Below are 15251 nucleotides of genomic sequence, written 5' to 3' on the forward strand. Positions count from 1 at the left end.
ATATATATATATAGTAAAAAATAATATAACTACACACAACAATCCTACACCCTACACACTGGGAGAGGGAACATCTGTACATCCAACATCTCAGTGAAAACACACCACTATCCAACTGCATCATGTTCTGATCCGTCATCTTTGAGCCTTTGGTGTTCAGTGTGATCTCCCTGAGACTAGTTTACACAGGGTCACTGAACAGCCCTCGTCCCAAACCCTAAACCCTGGGTAGAGGGGCTCAGTGAATGTGGAGTGGAATGTGTGCAGGAGGGTCCGTGTGTCAGAGGAGACGCTGTAGAAGGACAGAGTGCCGGCCGGCCAGTCCAGATACACTCCTACTCTGTGGGAGCCAGAGGAGGGGACAGGTATGTCAGTCATCTTCTTATTGTGCCAGGCGGAGTAACTGTCATCAGAGCACCTCAGACTCCAGGACTTGTCATTGTATCCCAACCCACAGTCTTTACCCTCTCCTCTCCTGCTGATTCCTTTATATGTCACTCCTATACGAGCCCCTCCCCCACTCCACTCTACCTCCCAGTAACGGCGCCCAGTCAGACCCTCTCTACACAGCACCTGTGACCAGGAGTCAAATCTCTCTGGGTGATCAGGATACGGCTGCTCCTCCTCTCCCCATGTCACCTTTCTGTTCTCCTCAGACAGAGAGAGTCCTCTGTGTGCTGTGTTTGGGTCCAGTGTGAGCTCACAGGCATCTGGGAGAAGAGCAAAGGGAGGAAGGGAGGGAGGGAGAAAGAGAGAGAGAGGAGAGAGAGAGAGGGGGACGGAGGAAGAGAAAGAGAGAGAGTGATGGAGGGAGAGAGAGAGAGGAGAGAGAAAGAGAGAGAGAGGAGAGGGGAGAGAGAGGGGGAGAGAGAGAGAGAAAGAGAGGAGAGAGAGAAAAAGAGGAGAGAGAGAGAGAAAGAGGAGGAAGAGAGAGGGGGACAGAGGAAGAGAAAGAGAGAAAGGAATGGAGGGAGAGAGAGAGAAGAGAGAGAGGGAGAGAGAGAGGGAGAATAAGAGAGAGAGGAGGAAGAGAGAGGGGGACGGAGGAAGAGAGAGAGAGAGAGAGAGAGAGAGGGGAGAGAGGAGAGGGGGGAGAGAGTGGGACAGAGGAAGAGAGAGAGGGACGGAGGAAGAGAGAGAGAGAGGAGAGAGAGAGAGAGGAGAGGGGGGAGAGAGTGGGACAGAGGAAGAGAGAGAGAGAGAGGGGAGATAGAGAGAAGGAACAGAGAGGGGGATGGAGGAAGAGAAAGAGAGAGGGATGGAGGGAGGGAGAGAGAGAGAGGAGAGAGAAAGAGAGAGGGAGAGAGAGAGGAGGAAGATAGAGAGAGACGGAGGGAAAGAGAGAGAGGGAGGGAGGGAGAGAGAGAGAGAGGAGAGAGAGAGAGAGAGTGAGGAGAGAGAGAGAGAGAGAGGAGGAAGATAGAGAGAGAGAGACGGAGGAAGAGAAAGAGAGAGAGGAGGAAGATAGAGAGAGACGGAGGAAGAGAAAGAGAGAGAGGGATGGAGGGAGAGAGAGAGGGATGGAGGGAGAGAGAGAGAGGAGAAAGAAAGAGAGAGGGAGAGAGAGAGAGAGAAAGGAGGAAGAGAGAGGGGGACGGAGGAAGATAAAAAGAGAGAGGGATGGAGGGAGAGAGAGAGAGAGGGAGAGAGAGAGAGGAGAGAGAAAGAGAGAGAGAGAGGGGGGAGAGAGAGGGAGAGTCAGATATGTAGGCTGTCTTTGATGAGTCTCTCCCTCTCCTAGAGATCTCTAGTTGTGTCTCAGGGTTTGTGGAGAGGATCAATGGAGGGAGGGAGGGAGGGAGGGAGAGGAGGGAAGAACAGAGAGAGGGAGGGAGGGAGAGATAAAGAGAGAGAGAAACTGTCAGCTACTTCAGGAGAAACACACTCACATTGGAAGAACTGGTCCTGGGCTCTGGTCTTGGGCTCTGGTGGCAGGAAAACATCCACTCCATTCACTACAGACGGGAGGGAGGGAGGGAGGGAGAGAGAGAGGAAGAAAGAGGAAGGGAGGAGAGGGAGGGAGAGAGAGAGAGAGAGAGAGAGAGGGGAGGTAGGGGTAGAGGGAGGGAGAAAGGGAGAGGGAGGGAGGGAAAGAGGGAGAGAGAAAAGGAGGGAGGGAGGGAGGGAGGGATAGAGAGAGGAGGGAGGGAGAGAGAGAGAGGGAGGGAGGGAGAGGAGGGAGGGAGAAAGAGGGAGGGATAGAGGGAGGATGGAGGGAGGGAGAGAGGAAGAAATGAGGGAGGCAGAGAGGGAGGGATAGAGGGAGGGGGGGAGGGGGGGAGAAAGAGGGAGAGAGGGAGGGAGGGAGAGAGGGAGGGGGGGATAGAGGGGGGAAGGAGGGAGGGAGGGAGGGAGAAAGAGTTAAGGAGAGGATAGAGGGTGAGAGGGATGAAGGAGGGAGGGAGAGAGGGAGATAGAGGAGGGAGGGAGGGAGTCAGAGAGGGAGAGGAGGAATCGAGGGAGGGAGAGTAGGAGAGAGAGGGAGGGAGGGAGAGAGAAGAGGGAGGGAGGGAGGGTGGAAGGGAGAGAGGGACGGAGAAAGTGGGAGGGAGAGGATAGAGGGAGAGAGGGAGGGATGGAGAGAGGGATTGATAGAGGGAGGGAGGGATGGAGGGTGAGAGGGAGAGAGAGGAGGGTGGGAGGGAGAGAGAAAGAGGGAGGAGGGAGGGAGGGAGAGCATAGAGGGAGGGAGAGGATAGAGGGAGGGAAAGAAGGAGAGATAGAGAGAGGGATAGAGGAAGATAGGGAGATAGGTAGGGAGAGGGGGGGGAGAGAGGGAGAGGATTGAGGGAGAGAGAGAGGAGGGATGAAGGAAGAGAGGGAGGAGGGATAGAGGGAGGGAGGAAGAGAGGGAGAGGAGGGATAGAGGGAGGGAGAAAGAGAGGGAGAAGATAGAGGGAAAAAGAGGATAGAGGGAGGGAGAGAGGGAAGGAAAGAGGGAGGGAGGGATGCAGGTCGGGAGGTATAGAGGAAGGGAGGGAGTGAGGGGGGGAAAGGAAGGATAGAGGGAGAGAGGGAGGGAGAGAGAGGGGGACGGAGGAAGAGAAAGAGAGAGAGAGAGAGAGAGAGAGAGAGGGGAGAGAGGAGAGGGGGGAGAGAGTGGGACAGAGGAAGAGAGAGAGGGACGGAGGAAGAGAGAGAGAGAGGAGAGAGAGAGAGAGGGGAGAGAGGAGAGGGGGGAGAGAGTGGGACAGAGGAAGAGAGAGAGAGAGAGGGAGAGAGAGAGGGGAGATAGAGAGAAGGAACAGAGAGGGGGATGGAGGAAGAGAAAGAGAGAGGGATGGAGGGAGGGAGAGAGAGAGAGGAGAGAGAAAGAGAGAGGGAGAGAGAGAGGAGGAAGATAGAGAGAGATGGAGGAAGAGAAAGAGAGAGAGGGAGGGAGGGAGAGAGAGAGAGAGGAGAGAGAGAGAGAGAGTGAGGAGAGAGAGAGAGAGAGAGGAGGAAGATAGAGAGAGAGAGACGGAGGAAGAGAAAGAGAGAGAGGAGGAAGATAGAGAGAGACGGAGGAAGAGAAAGAGAGAGAGGGAGGGAAGGAGAGAGAGAGAGGAGAGAGAGAGAGAGAGAGGGGACGGAGGAAGAGAAAGAGAGAGAGGGATGGAGGGAGAGAGAGAGGGATGGAGGGAGAGAGAGAGAGGAGAAAGAAAGAGAGAGGGAGAGAGAGAGAGAGAAAGGAGGAAGAGAGAGGGGGACGGAGGAAGATAAAAAGAGAGAGGGATGGAGGGAGAGAGAGAGAGAGGGAGAGAGAGAGAGGAGAGAGAAAGAGAGAGAGAGAGGGGGGAGAGAGAGGGAGAGTCAGATATGTAGGCTGTCTTTGATGAGTCTCTCCCTCTCCTAGAGATCTCTAGTTGTGTCTCAGGGTTTGTGGAGAGGATCAATGGAGGGAGGGAGGGAGGGAGGGAGAGGAGGGAAGAACAGAGAGAGGGAGGGAGGGAGAGATAAAGAGAGAGAGAAACTGTCAGCTACTTCAGGAGAAACACACTCACATTGGAAGAACTGGTCCTGGGCTCTGGTCTTGGGCTCTGGTGGCAGGAAAACATCCACTCCATTCACTACAGACGGGAGGGAGGGAGGGAGGGAGAGAGAGAGGAAGAAAGAGGAAGGGAGGAGAGGGAGGGAGAGAGAGAGAGAGAGAGAGAGGGGAGGTAGGGGTAGAGGGAGGGAGAAAGGGAGAGGGAGGGAGGGAAAGAGGGAGAGAGAAAAGGAGGGAGGGAGGGAGGGAGGGATAGAGAGAGGAGGGAGGGAGAGAGAGAGAGGGAGGGAGGGAGAGGAGGGAGGGAGAAAGAGGGAGGGATAGAGGGAGGATGGAGGGAGGGAGAGAGGAAGAAATGAGGGAGGCAGAGAGGGAGGGATAGAGGGAGGGGGGGAGAGAGGGAGAAAGAGGGAGAGAGGGAGGGAGGGAGAGAGGGAGGGGGGGATAGAGGGGGGAAGGAGGGAGGGAGGGAGGGATAGAGGGAGGAAGGAGGGAGGCAAGAGGGAGAAAGAGTTAAGGAGAGGATAGAGGGTGAGAGGGATGAAGGAGGGAGGGAGAGAGGGAGATAGAGGAGGGAGGGAGGGAGCGAGAGAGGGAGAGGAGGAATCGAGGGAGGGAGAGTAGGAGAGAGAGGGAGGGAGGGAGAGAGAAGAGGGAGGGAGGGAGGGTGGAAGGGAGAGAGGGACGGAGAAAGTGGGAGGGAGAGGATAGAGGGAGAGAGGGAGGGATGGAGAGAGGGATTGATAGAGGGAGGGAGGGATGGAGGGTGAGAGGGAGAGAGAGGAGGGTGGGAGGGAGAGAGAAAGAGGGAGGAGGGAGGGAGGGAGAGCATAGAGGGAGGGAGAGGATAGAGGGAGGGAAAGAAGGAGAGATAGAGAGAGGGATAGAGGGAGATAGGGAGATAGGTAGGGAGAGGGGGGGGAGAGAGGGAGAGGATTGAGGGAGAGAGAGAGGAGGGATGAAGGAAGAGAGGGAGGAGGGATAGAGGGAGGGAGGAAGAGAGGGAGAGGAGGGATAGAGGGAGGGAGAAAGAGAGAGGGAGAAGATAGAGGGAAAAAGAGGATAGAGGGAGGGAGAGAGGGAAGGAAAGAGGGAGGGAGGGATGCAGGTCGGGAGGTATAGAGGAAGGGAGGGAGTGAGGGGGGGAAAGGAAGGATAGAGGGAGAGAGGGAGGGAGAGAGGGAAAAAGGAGGTAGGAAGAGAGGGAGGGAGAGTAGTAGAGAGAGGTAGGGAGGGAGAGAGAGGCACGGAGGGAGAGCAAGAGGAGGGAGGGAGGGAGAAAAGAGAGGGGAGTGAAAGAAAGAGAGAGAGAGAAAGAGTGAGGGAGGGAGAGAGGGAGGGAGGGAGAGAGAGAGGGAAAGAGGGAGAAAGAGGGAGGGAGAGAGGAAGGGAGGGAGTGATAGAGGGTGGGAGGGAGGAATGGAGAGGAAGGATAGAGGGATGAAGGAGGGAGGGAGAGAGGGAGAGAGAGGAGGGAGGGAGGCAGAGAGGGAGGGAGAGGAGGGAGAGAGAAAAAGAAATAGGGAGGGAGAGAGGCAAGGATAGAGGGAGGAAGGAGGGAGGGAGAGAGGGAGAGATAGAGGGATTGATAGAGGGAGGAAGGAGAGAGGGAGAGAGAGGTGGGAGTGAGGGAGAAAGAGAGGGAGGGAGAGGAAGGAGGGAGGGAGGGAGAGAGGGAGGGAGAAAGAGGGAGGGAGAGGATAGAGGGAAGGATAGAGGGAGGGAGGGAAGGAGGGGGGGAAGGAGGGAGGGAGGGAGAGAATGAGAGAGAGGAGGGAGGGAGGCAGAGAAGGAGGTATAGAGGGAGGGAGAGAGAGGAGAGAGGGAGGCAAAGATGGAGGGAGAGGAGGGAGAGAGGGAGAGAGATAGGGAGGGAGAGAGGGGCAGGGAGGGAGGGAGGGAGAGGATTGAGGGAGAGAGGGAGGGATAGAGGGAGGAAGGAGGGAGGGAGAAGCAGAGAGGGAGGGACAGGAGGGAGAGAGGGGGTGAGGGAGGGAGGGAGAGGATTGAGGGAGAGAGGGAGAGAGAGTAGGGAGGGAGGAAAAGAGGGATAGAGGGAGGGATAGTGGGAAGGATAGAGGGAGGAAGAAGGGAGGGAGGGAGAGGTGGGAGGGAGGGAGAGATAGAGGGATTGATAGAGGGAGGGATGGATGGTGAGAGGGAGAGAGAGGAAGGAGGGAGAGAGAAAGAGGGAGGGAGAGGATAGAGGGAGGGATAGAGGGAGGGAAGGAGGGAGAAAGAGGAGGGAGGGAGGCAAAGAGGGAGGGAGAGAGGGAGAGGAGGGAAGGAGGGAGGGATAGAGGGAGGGAGAGAGAAAGGGAGAGAGGTGGGGGAGGGAGGGAGGGAGAGGATGGAGGGAGAGAGGTAGGTAGAGTAGCAGAGAGAGGTAGGGAGGGAGAGAGAGGCACGGAGAGCAAGAGGAGGGAGGGAGGGAGGAAAGGGAGGGAAAGAGAGAGAAAGAGGGAAGGAGGGAGAGAGTGTGGTAGGGAGGGAGAGAGGGAGGGAGGGAGAAAGGGAGGGAGGGAGAGGGAGAGAGGGGGGTAGGGAGGGAGAGAGAAAAAAAGACAGAGAAAGAGGGAAAGAGAGAGAGAGAGATTGGATGGAGAGAAGAGGTAGGGAGGGAGGGAGGGAGAGAGGGAGGGAGGGAGGGAGGGGGGGAGAGAGGGAGAGAGGGAGGGAGAGAGAGAGAGACAAAGAGAGAGAGAGACATGTATCAGTCAAGGGTTGTAAACATGGACAGGTCCCACATTGTTCTGATGGGGGGGGAAAGAGAAGGCCTCACTTTGCAGGTTAACCCTTTGGGGACCAGGGGTATTTTCTCCATTTTTACATACATTTATTCTTTCTCAATTTGAAGTCACTTCCATACAAAATAATACCCAAGTGTTTCATATCAATATTTTCAGTACAAACTCAGCTTTCTTGATTGTGATAGATGTTTACCCCAACAGCACTGTGTGAAGAGGTAAGTAGGCCTAAACCTGAACATTTCGAATCCGTTTTTCAGAAATGTTTCAAATCCCATGTGAAAACATACCTTTACCCATGTGGATGAATTGTTTTGGTGCTTGAAATTCATTCATGAAGTCCTGAGCTACACAGAAATGGCATACAATATGAATAAAATACTAGACAGAATATAAAAAAGGACTTCTAATGGATCCTTGTAAACACATCTTCTCTGCTTTCTGTCTCTGTCACTGAAGTGTTTGTCAATACCGACAATGCCGACGTCACGTGTAGCGAAGAAGATGGACGTGCGAATTGACCAATCAACGACGGTAAAAGGCAGTGTCTGAGCGACTCAAGCTAGGCTGCTTCCAAATTCACCAATTACGCAGGGAGGGCCTGTACCAAGCTGTTCCTAGGTTAATAGCTCCGTCTGTAAGTGAGAGGGCATGTCACAGGAGGGCTCAGGGGATATTTAAACCATGTTTCTACGCCGGATTATCACTGAGATATTGATCAAAACATTTTGGAAACCCCTGAAAACGCAGCTGCGCGTTTGAGGTCCCGAAAGGGTTAAATAAGTAGGATTAAGGTTGCGGGTTGGGGTTCGGGTTAGGATTGGGGGTTAGGGTCTGTTGTTGGTTAGGGTTAGGGGTTTGGGGTTTGGGTCTGTTGTTGGTTGGATGTTTTCATTGATGGTTTAGTATTTCCATTAGGGTTAGGGGGTTAGAGTTTAGGGTCTGTTGTTGTTTGGATGTTTTCATTGATGGTTTAGTATTTGATAGAATAGATGTTGAATTTTATGCGACTTTAAATGTCCGACTGATGGGGAAATGGAAAGTCATAAAAAGAGGCTTTACCAAGAGGAGGGGAGACAATAGGATTTGCACCCCCTGGGGGAGTACAAAGGTTGGAGTGACCTGGGTCTGCGACGACCATTTAGTCTAAAAGCCCACAAAATGAAATCTAACGTGTTGCAGAGAACCGGTGGATCGACCTTGTTTACAAGAACATTGACCTCCGCGGTGAAACGTGGTTCTTGTCTACAAGAACATTGGCTGAGAATACCCACACTGTGTCTTCTCGTCGCGGCCTGCGCACCCTCTCACTCACCACTCTTTCTTCCTCTGTCTTAACCGCCCTACCCTCTGTTGAATCTTTCTCTCTTCTATCCACTGACGCAGCTTCCTCCACCCTCCTGTCCTCTCTTTCCTCATCCGTCGACTCTCTCTGTCCACAGATATCAAGGCCGGCACCATCCTCTCCACGCGCTCCCTGGCTGTCTGAAACCCTGCAAGCTTGATGATCTAGACCCTTATCTCTCTCTCCTCCTCAACTACACCTCATCTGCATCAGCTGGTAAAGCCTTATACTACCATCCCAAAATTCAATCCTCTGTCTCTGACCCAAGAAAACTGTTCTCCACATTTTCCTCACTCCTCAACCCTCCTCCTCCCGCTCCTCCCTCCTCTCTGTCTGCCGATGACTTTGTCACCTATTTTGAAAAGAAGGTTGATGACATTAGCAGCTCCTTCCCTCTACCTCTCACCAACAATGCTACCTCTCCTCCCAAACCCACTGTGCAACACCCAGTCTCTGGTTTATCAGATTTCTCCCCCTCTCGCCTGAGGATGTTCAAAAACTGGTCACATCCAAGCGGGCAACCCCAACCCCAAGACCTCTTTCACCCCTGCTAACTCGCTGTACAAGTTCTCTCCTGCTAATGAAATCAATTTTAAAAAATTAATAAAAATAGCCTACTGGCATTACAACTGCCAATGGCCCCTGGTGTGAGCATTGATTACTTTGTCTAATGATGACTGTTGGAAAGATGATTCACTTACTTAAACAAATGTATTTTTGTAAGTCGCTTTGGATAAAGGCGTATGCTAAATGCCATGAATGTAATTTGTAAAAGACGGATCCGTTTTCTATTGGGACTAAGTGGATTAGGGCGGGACTTGGACCTGAGGAGGGAAAAACCCAGTGATTGGTTGGACATTTAGGGAGGGGGCTTTGTGATTGGATATGGACCCTGTTGTGTTTGTTTGCTAAGTTACAGATATTATTTACTGTACTTCTCTGTCTATTAGTTTTCTCCTGATCACCATTCTATTACTAATATATAATGTCAATCATATACAAGGAACAGGGAAGAACAGTAGATCCACATTTTTTGTGACACAATCTTGATAATATTATTATTATTATTGACAGTTAGACACACACACCCACACACATGCAAGAGTTTACATACACTTATAAAGAACATGTATGTCATGGCAGTCTTGAGTCACAAAAAAATTGATTTTTCATGAAGTTTGGTTCTTTTTATGAATTTATGAAAATGTGACAAAATCTGCTGGGTCAAAAATATACATACAGCACCTTGAATTATCAATTTTTGGTGATGTAGAAAGTTGTGTCAATCAAATTTGCTTTGTGGCATGGCCTCTTAACTTGTTATGAGTGATTATGATTGACTACAGCTGGTGAATTATTTCAGCCCATTTAAATAAGACTTGTTTGATACACTCATTACACTCAGCCAAAAACGCTACAATGGGAAAATCTAAGGAGCTCAGCACGGTCTGAAAAAGCGCATCATTGACATGAAAAAGTCAGGAAAGTCACTTGGAGCGATTTCAAAGCAGCTGCAGGTCCCAAGATCAACTGTGCAAACAATTGTTTGTAAGTATAAAATGCATGGCACAGTTGTGTCACTGCCACGATCAGGAAGAAAACGCAAGCTATCACCTGCTGCTGAGAGAAAATTGATCAGGATGGTCAAGAGTCAACCAAGAACCACCAAAAAGCAGGTCTGCCATGAATTAGAAGCGGCTGGAACACAGGTGTCAGTGTCCACAGTCAAGCGTGTTTTACATCGCAATGGGCTGAGAGGCTGCCGTGCAAGAAGGAAGCCGTTGCTCCAGAAGCGGCACCTTAAGGCTTGACTGAAGTTTGCTGCTGATCACATGGACAAAGAAAAGGCCTTCTGGAGGAAAGTTCTGTGGTCAGATGAAACAAAAATTGAGCTATTTGGCCACAATGACCAGAAATAAGTTTGGAGGAGAGAAGGTGAGGCCTTTCACCCCAAGAACACCATACCTACCGTCAAGCATGGTGGTGGTAGTATTATGCTCTGGGCCTGTTTTGCTGCCAGTGGAACTGGTGCTTTACAGAAAGTAAAGGGAATAATGAAGAAGGAGGATTACCTCCAAATTATTCAGGAAAACCTAAAACCAGAAGGTTGGGTCTTGGACGTAGTTGGGTGTTCCAACAGGACAATGACCCCAAACACACATCAAACGTGGTAAAGGAATGGCTAAATCAGGCTAGAATTAAGGTCTTAGAATGGCCTTCACAAAGTCCTGACTTAAACCCCATTGAGAACATGTGGAGTGTGCTGAAGAAACAAGTCTGTGTCAGAAAGTCAACGAATTTAGTTGAACTGCACCGATTCTGTCAATAGGAGTGGTCAAAGATTCAACCAGAAGCTTGCCAGAAGCTTGTGGATGGCTACCAAACGCGTCTAATTGAGGTGAAAATGGCCAAGCGACATTTAATCAAATATTAGCATTGCTGTATGTATATTTTTGACCCAGCAGATTTTGTCACATTTTTAGAAGACCCATAATAAATTCATAAAAGAACCAAACTTCATGAATGTTTTTTGTGACAAAGAAGTATGTACTCCAATCAGTCCATCACAGAAAAATAAAAGTTGTAGAAATGATTGGAAACTCAAGACTGCCATGACATACATGTTCTTTACAAGTGTATGTAAACTTCTGACCACAACTGTAACTGGTCTGAAGTTGAGGTGATGTAAGTTGAGCAGGTAGAGTTTGTGACCCACCTGTAGTTGAGATGTTGGGTTAGGGTTAGAGTTAACCTTAACCCTAACCCTAACCCTAAGCCTAACCCTAACCCTAACACTAACCCACCTGTAGTTGAGATGTTGGGCCACTCTCCCTTAAGGAGGTCCTCTAGTTTGTCTCTCAGCTCAGACACAGCCTCACTCACACCTCCAAACAACTGAAGAGGACCCTCAATGATGCTGGGGAAGTCTGAACATTCACTGGGACTGGAGAGAGACTGATAACTCTGGAGAGAGAGAGACAGAGAGAGAGACAGAGAGAGAGACAGAGAGAGACAGAGAGAGAGAGAGACAGAGACAGAGAGAGAAAGAGAAGGAGAGAGAGAGAACAGAGGATGAATGAATAACTGAACAGTAATCTTTTTTCAGTATTGCAGATGGAGGGTCAGTGTGGTTACCTGGAGGAAATGGATGGGATCCTCTGTGTGTGAAAGCTGCTCCATCTCAGCGTCTCTCCTCCTCAGCTCAGCTATCTCCTGCTCCAGTTTCTCCACCAGTCCTTCAGCCTGACTCACTGCTGCCTCCTGCTGGGCTCTGATCAGCTGCTTCACCTCAGACAACCTTCTCTCAATGGAGCGGATCAGCTCCGTGAAGATCCTCTCACTGTCCTCCACTGCTGTCTGTGCAGAGCGCTGTTAGGACACACACACACACACACACACACACACACACACACACACACACACACACACACACACACACACACACACACACACACACACACACACACACACACACACAACGTCTTAAGGCAATTGAATCTTATCAGACAGGAAAAAGCCCTGGTTTTGATGGCATACGAGTAGAAGTATATGAAACTTTGGTGAGATACTGAAACATCCATTACTGGCAGGAGAAGTTCCTCCAAAAACAACAAACTATCTGACACACAACAAGAGGGTCTGATCTCGCTATCACTGGTCAGTATAAAGACCCAGTCTATTTAAGGACGGGCCTCTCCCTAAAAGCTTCAATCATTCAAAAACTATACTGTACTTTACCAAACTGGTTGTGTAGCAGATTACTAAAAGAAGCTCACCCTCGATTTAAAAAAGGCCTGTTGGCCTTCATACAGATCACAACATCTCAGTTTTAGGATGTTGAAAATGAAATACTGTACAAAGTATCACCCTTGTTAAAACAAGGCATACAAAGCTGGTTACAATTTCGATGTTATCCTCCAGAACAATCAGATCAAATATTACAGTAAATAATCAGATTAAATTCAATTACACTATTTACTAATCGTGTATGTGTGGATGGAGTTTATATATTTTAACATGTACAACAGAAAAAACACCAAATAAACCAAAATGGACATCAATGACCATGTACAATAATAAATAAATGAATAAATAATAACATAAATAGGTACCTAGTAGATGGAATATATTTGTAATAACTATTAAAATGAATAAAACAAACGAAGTACTTAAGGGCAAAAAGAAGAAAAGAAAGAAAACACACACACACACACACACACACACACTCACACACACACACACACACACACACACACACACACACACACACACACACACACACACACTCACTGGGAGAGACTCCACAGCCTGTTTGGCCTCCTTCAGTTGCTTCTCTCTCTTCTGGACTCTCTGCTGGACTTCCTGCTGACTCATCCCCAAATGACGCTGTAGACACACACACATTGTTACTGTATACTACACACTGTTATGAGTCCAGGAGAGAGAGAAGCACTGTTACACTGTTATGAGTCATTGTACCTGTTAAAACTTGTCTGATAAGAACCAGATTGTAAAACAAGAACATCAACAACCTTAACCCTCTCCCTACACAAACACAGTCATGTGGAAGAGACTTTGGATCTCTGGAAATATCATTCAATCAGTCAGTGACATTTACTTTTAGATGTTTTACAGACAGAGTCACCAACTAGTAGCTCTGGTTCTTACTTATTACTCATAGTTGTCCTGTATGTGATATTCAGAGTGATACCAGTCTGAAGCTCTTCTTCTTACCTGTTTCTCTGTCCTTTCTGTTGCAGCTGAGATTATGTCATGGCCTTTATGTTCTTCCACGGAACACAGATAACAGATACACTGCTGGTCAGTACGGCAGAACATCTTCATCATTTCATCATGAAGAGAGCAGATCTTCTCCTGCAGTTGTGTGGAGGCTTTGACCAGCTTGTGCTTCTTAAAGGCAGGAGATTCATAGTGAGTCTGGAGGTGAGTCTCACAGTAAGAGGCCAGACACACCAGACAGGACTTGAGGGCTTTCTGCTTTCTCCCAGTGCAGACATCACACGCCACATCTCCAGGTCCAGCAGAGCAGTGAGTAGGAGGATCAGCTTGGAGTCTTCTCTTCTTCAGATTCTCCACTAATTCAGCCAACAGAGTGTTTTTCCTCAGAACAGGCCTGGGGATAAAGCTTTCCTTACATAGGGGGCAGCTGTAGACCCCCTTCTGATCATCCTGATCCCAGCAGCCCTTAATACAGCCCATACAGTAGCTGTGTCCACAGGGAATAGTCACCGGATCCTTCAGTAGATCCAGACAGATCGGACAGCTAATAGAGTCCATGCTCTCTGCCATGTTGCTGCACACACGACCAGACTGAGCAGCAGAGTGTCAGAGATAAGTTTTGTGCTTGTGGGCGGGAACACTTCCTTGTTCTGTGTCTCTGTAACTGTCGGGGGAGTGGTGTGTGTGTGTGTGTGGGTGTGTGTGAGAGTAATGCTCCACCCTATGTTCCTCTCAGCTCCCTCCCACACACACCTCATCAGGTTGCCACACAGTGTACTAGATTAGATTAGATTAGATTCAACTTTATTGTCATTGGGTTAGAGTACAATGCAGAGTACAATGTTGTGTTGTGTTGCGTTGCGTTGTGTTGTGTTGTGTTGTGTTGTGTTGTGTTGTGTTATGTTGTGTTTGGTGTGGTGTGTAGCGTTGTGTTGGGTGTGGTGTGGTGTGTAGCGTTGTGTTGTGTTTGGTGTGGTGTGTTGTGTAGTGTAGTGTAGTGTAGTGTAGTGTTGTGTAGTGTAGTGTAGTGTAGTGTAGTGTAGTGTAGTGTGGTGTGGTGTGAGCTATGATACTGAGCAGTAAAAGTTATGTAAGTGTACATGTTGTTGTTGATTATTAACCAGGAAGAGAGGGTACTATGACTATGATGTATCAGATGATATTAACAGTTACGGTCCAGAGTCAAACTGACCTGGCCTCCATATTCGGGCTGAGCTGGCTTCATCTGCCAGTTTAAAATGGAAAATAGCTTTGATTGACGTCTACTGTACATTTTTACTGCATTAAAGGGATAGATCACAAAAAAAAAGGGATAGGGATTATTTTTTGAAATATTTTATTTTTTTCTCTCTCAAAATAATACCCAAGTGTTTCATATCATCGTGTGTCCACAACCAAGCCAGAAGAAGAGAAATGTGAGAATCTCTCTTGTTGATGAATCATCATATTTAACAAGATTGAACTGTGATGGAAATGTTAATTGTGAGTGTTGTGTTGTGTGAACTGTGATCCTGAGCAGTAAAAATCAGATAACTGTTTATGGTTCTTGTTGTTCATTAACCAGGGAGAGTGTGCTCTGCTGGAAAAGTGTACTTGTGGTGTTGTGTTGTGGTGTGTTGTGTGGTGTATTGTGGTGTTGTTGTGGTATGTTCTGTTGTGGTGTGTTTTGTTGTGGTGTGTAGTGTGGTGTAGTGTCTGTGTGTGTGTGTGTGTGTGTCTGTGTGTGTGTGTGTGTGTGTGTGTGTGTGTGTGTGTGTGTGTGTGTGTGTGTGTGTGTGTGGTATGGTGTGGTGTGGTGTGTGTGTTGTGTAGTGTTTTAGTGTGGTGTGGTGTGTTGTGTGGTGTGTTTGGGTTAGGGGTAGGGTTAGAATTTAAGTTATAATACTTTGAAATAAAATACCGTTAACCAGAGCTGTTGATTCATTCAAAGACTTTATTCACAGAGAATATTTAGCCGTTCAGGTTTGCAAAGTTGACCCCATTATCTCTTCAGTCACCTGCCTTCATAGACTTCACACAGGTTAACGCCTTCTATTCAACCTATTTCTGTTTCCTGTCTACATGCACCAATAACATTCAAGATCTATATTTCGTCATCAAGGTGTGCGCCACCTACCTGGCTGGCACCAGTTAGTCTGGTCAGACGTTGCTGACGCCAAGGCTGATTTCAAAAAGCCTTTTGTTCTGGCTGTTTATACCTTTGTTTATTACTTAATTACCCTAACTTTTAATTACTCTATCCTGGTTTCTCCAGCTTTGATCCTTTGTTTTCTTCACCTATAGCAAACCCCTCAATCTGACCTCACTCCTCTTGACTGCATTCTCTAAATGTTCTAGGACCATCCGTTTTCTTGTGACCTCTTCCATTCCATTGCAAACCCTTATATTGTCTTTAAATTTAGCATATGTTGTGGTGTGTTGTGTAGTGTAGTGTAGTGTTCTGTGGTGT

The 15251-nt window shown here is 48.8% G+C and overlaps 1 protein-coding gene across 1 annotated transcript; it reads right to left on the reverse strand.

Moving 5' to 3' along the window:
• Window positions 1–146: 146 nt before the first annotated feature.
• Window positions 147–13372, reverse strand: LOC310823694 (tripartite motif-containing protein 16-like protein; the record flags this gene model as incomplete). Its single annotated transcript, XM_083696550.1, has 5 exons — window positions 147–693; window positions 3994–4049; window positions 10867–11026; window positions 11198–11398; window positions 12797–13372. The coding sequence occupies 5 exons, from the start codon at window positions 13370–13372 to the stop codon at window positions 157–159; spliced, it is 1530 nt and encodes a 509-aa protein (XP_083552676.1). The 3' UTR covers window positions 147–156.
• Window positions 13373–15251: the final 1879 nt, after the last annotated feature.

The sequence above is a fragment of the Argentina silus genome (genome assembly GCF_951799395.1).
Source record: "Argentina silus genome assembly, chromosome: Y".
NCBI classification, from domain to species: domain Eukaryota; kingdom Metazoa; phylum Chordata; class Actinopteri; order Argentiniformes; family Argentinidae; genus Argentina; species Argentina silus.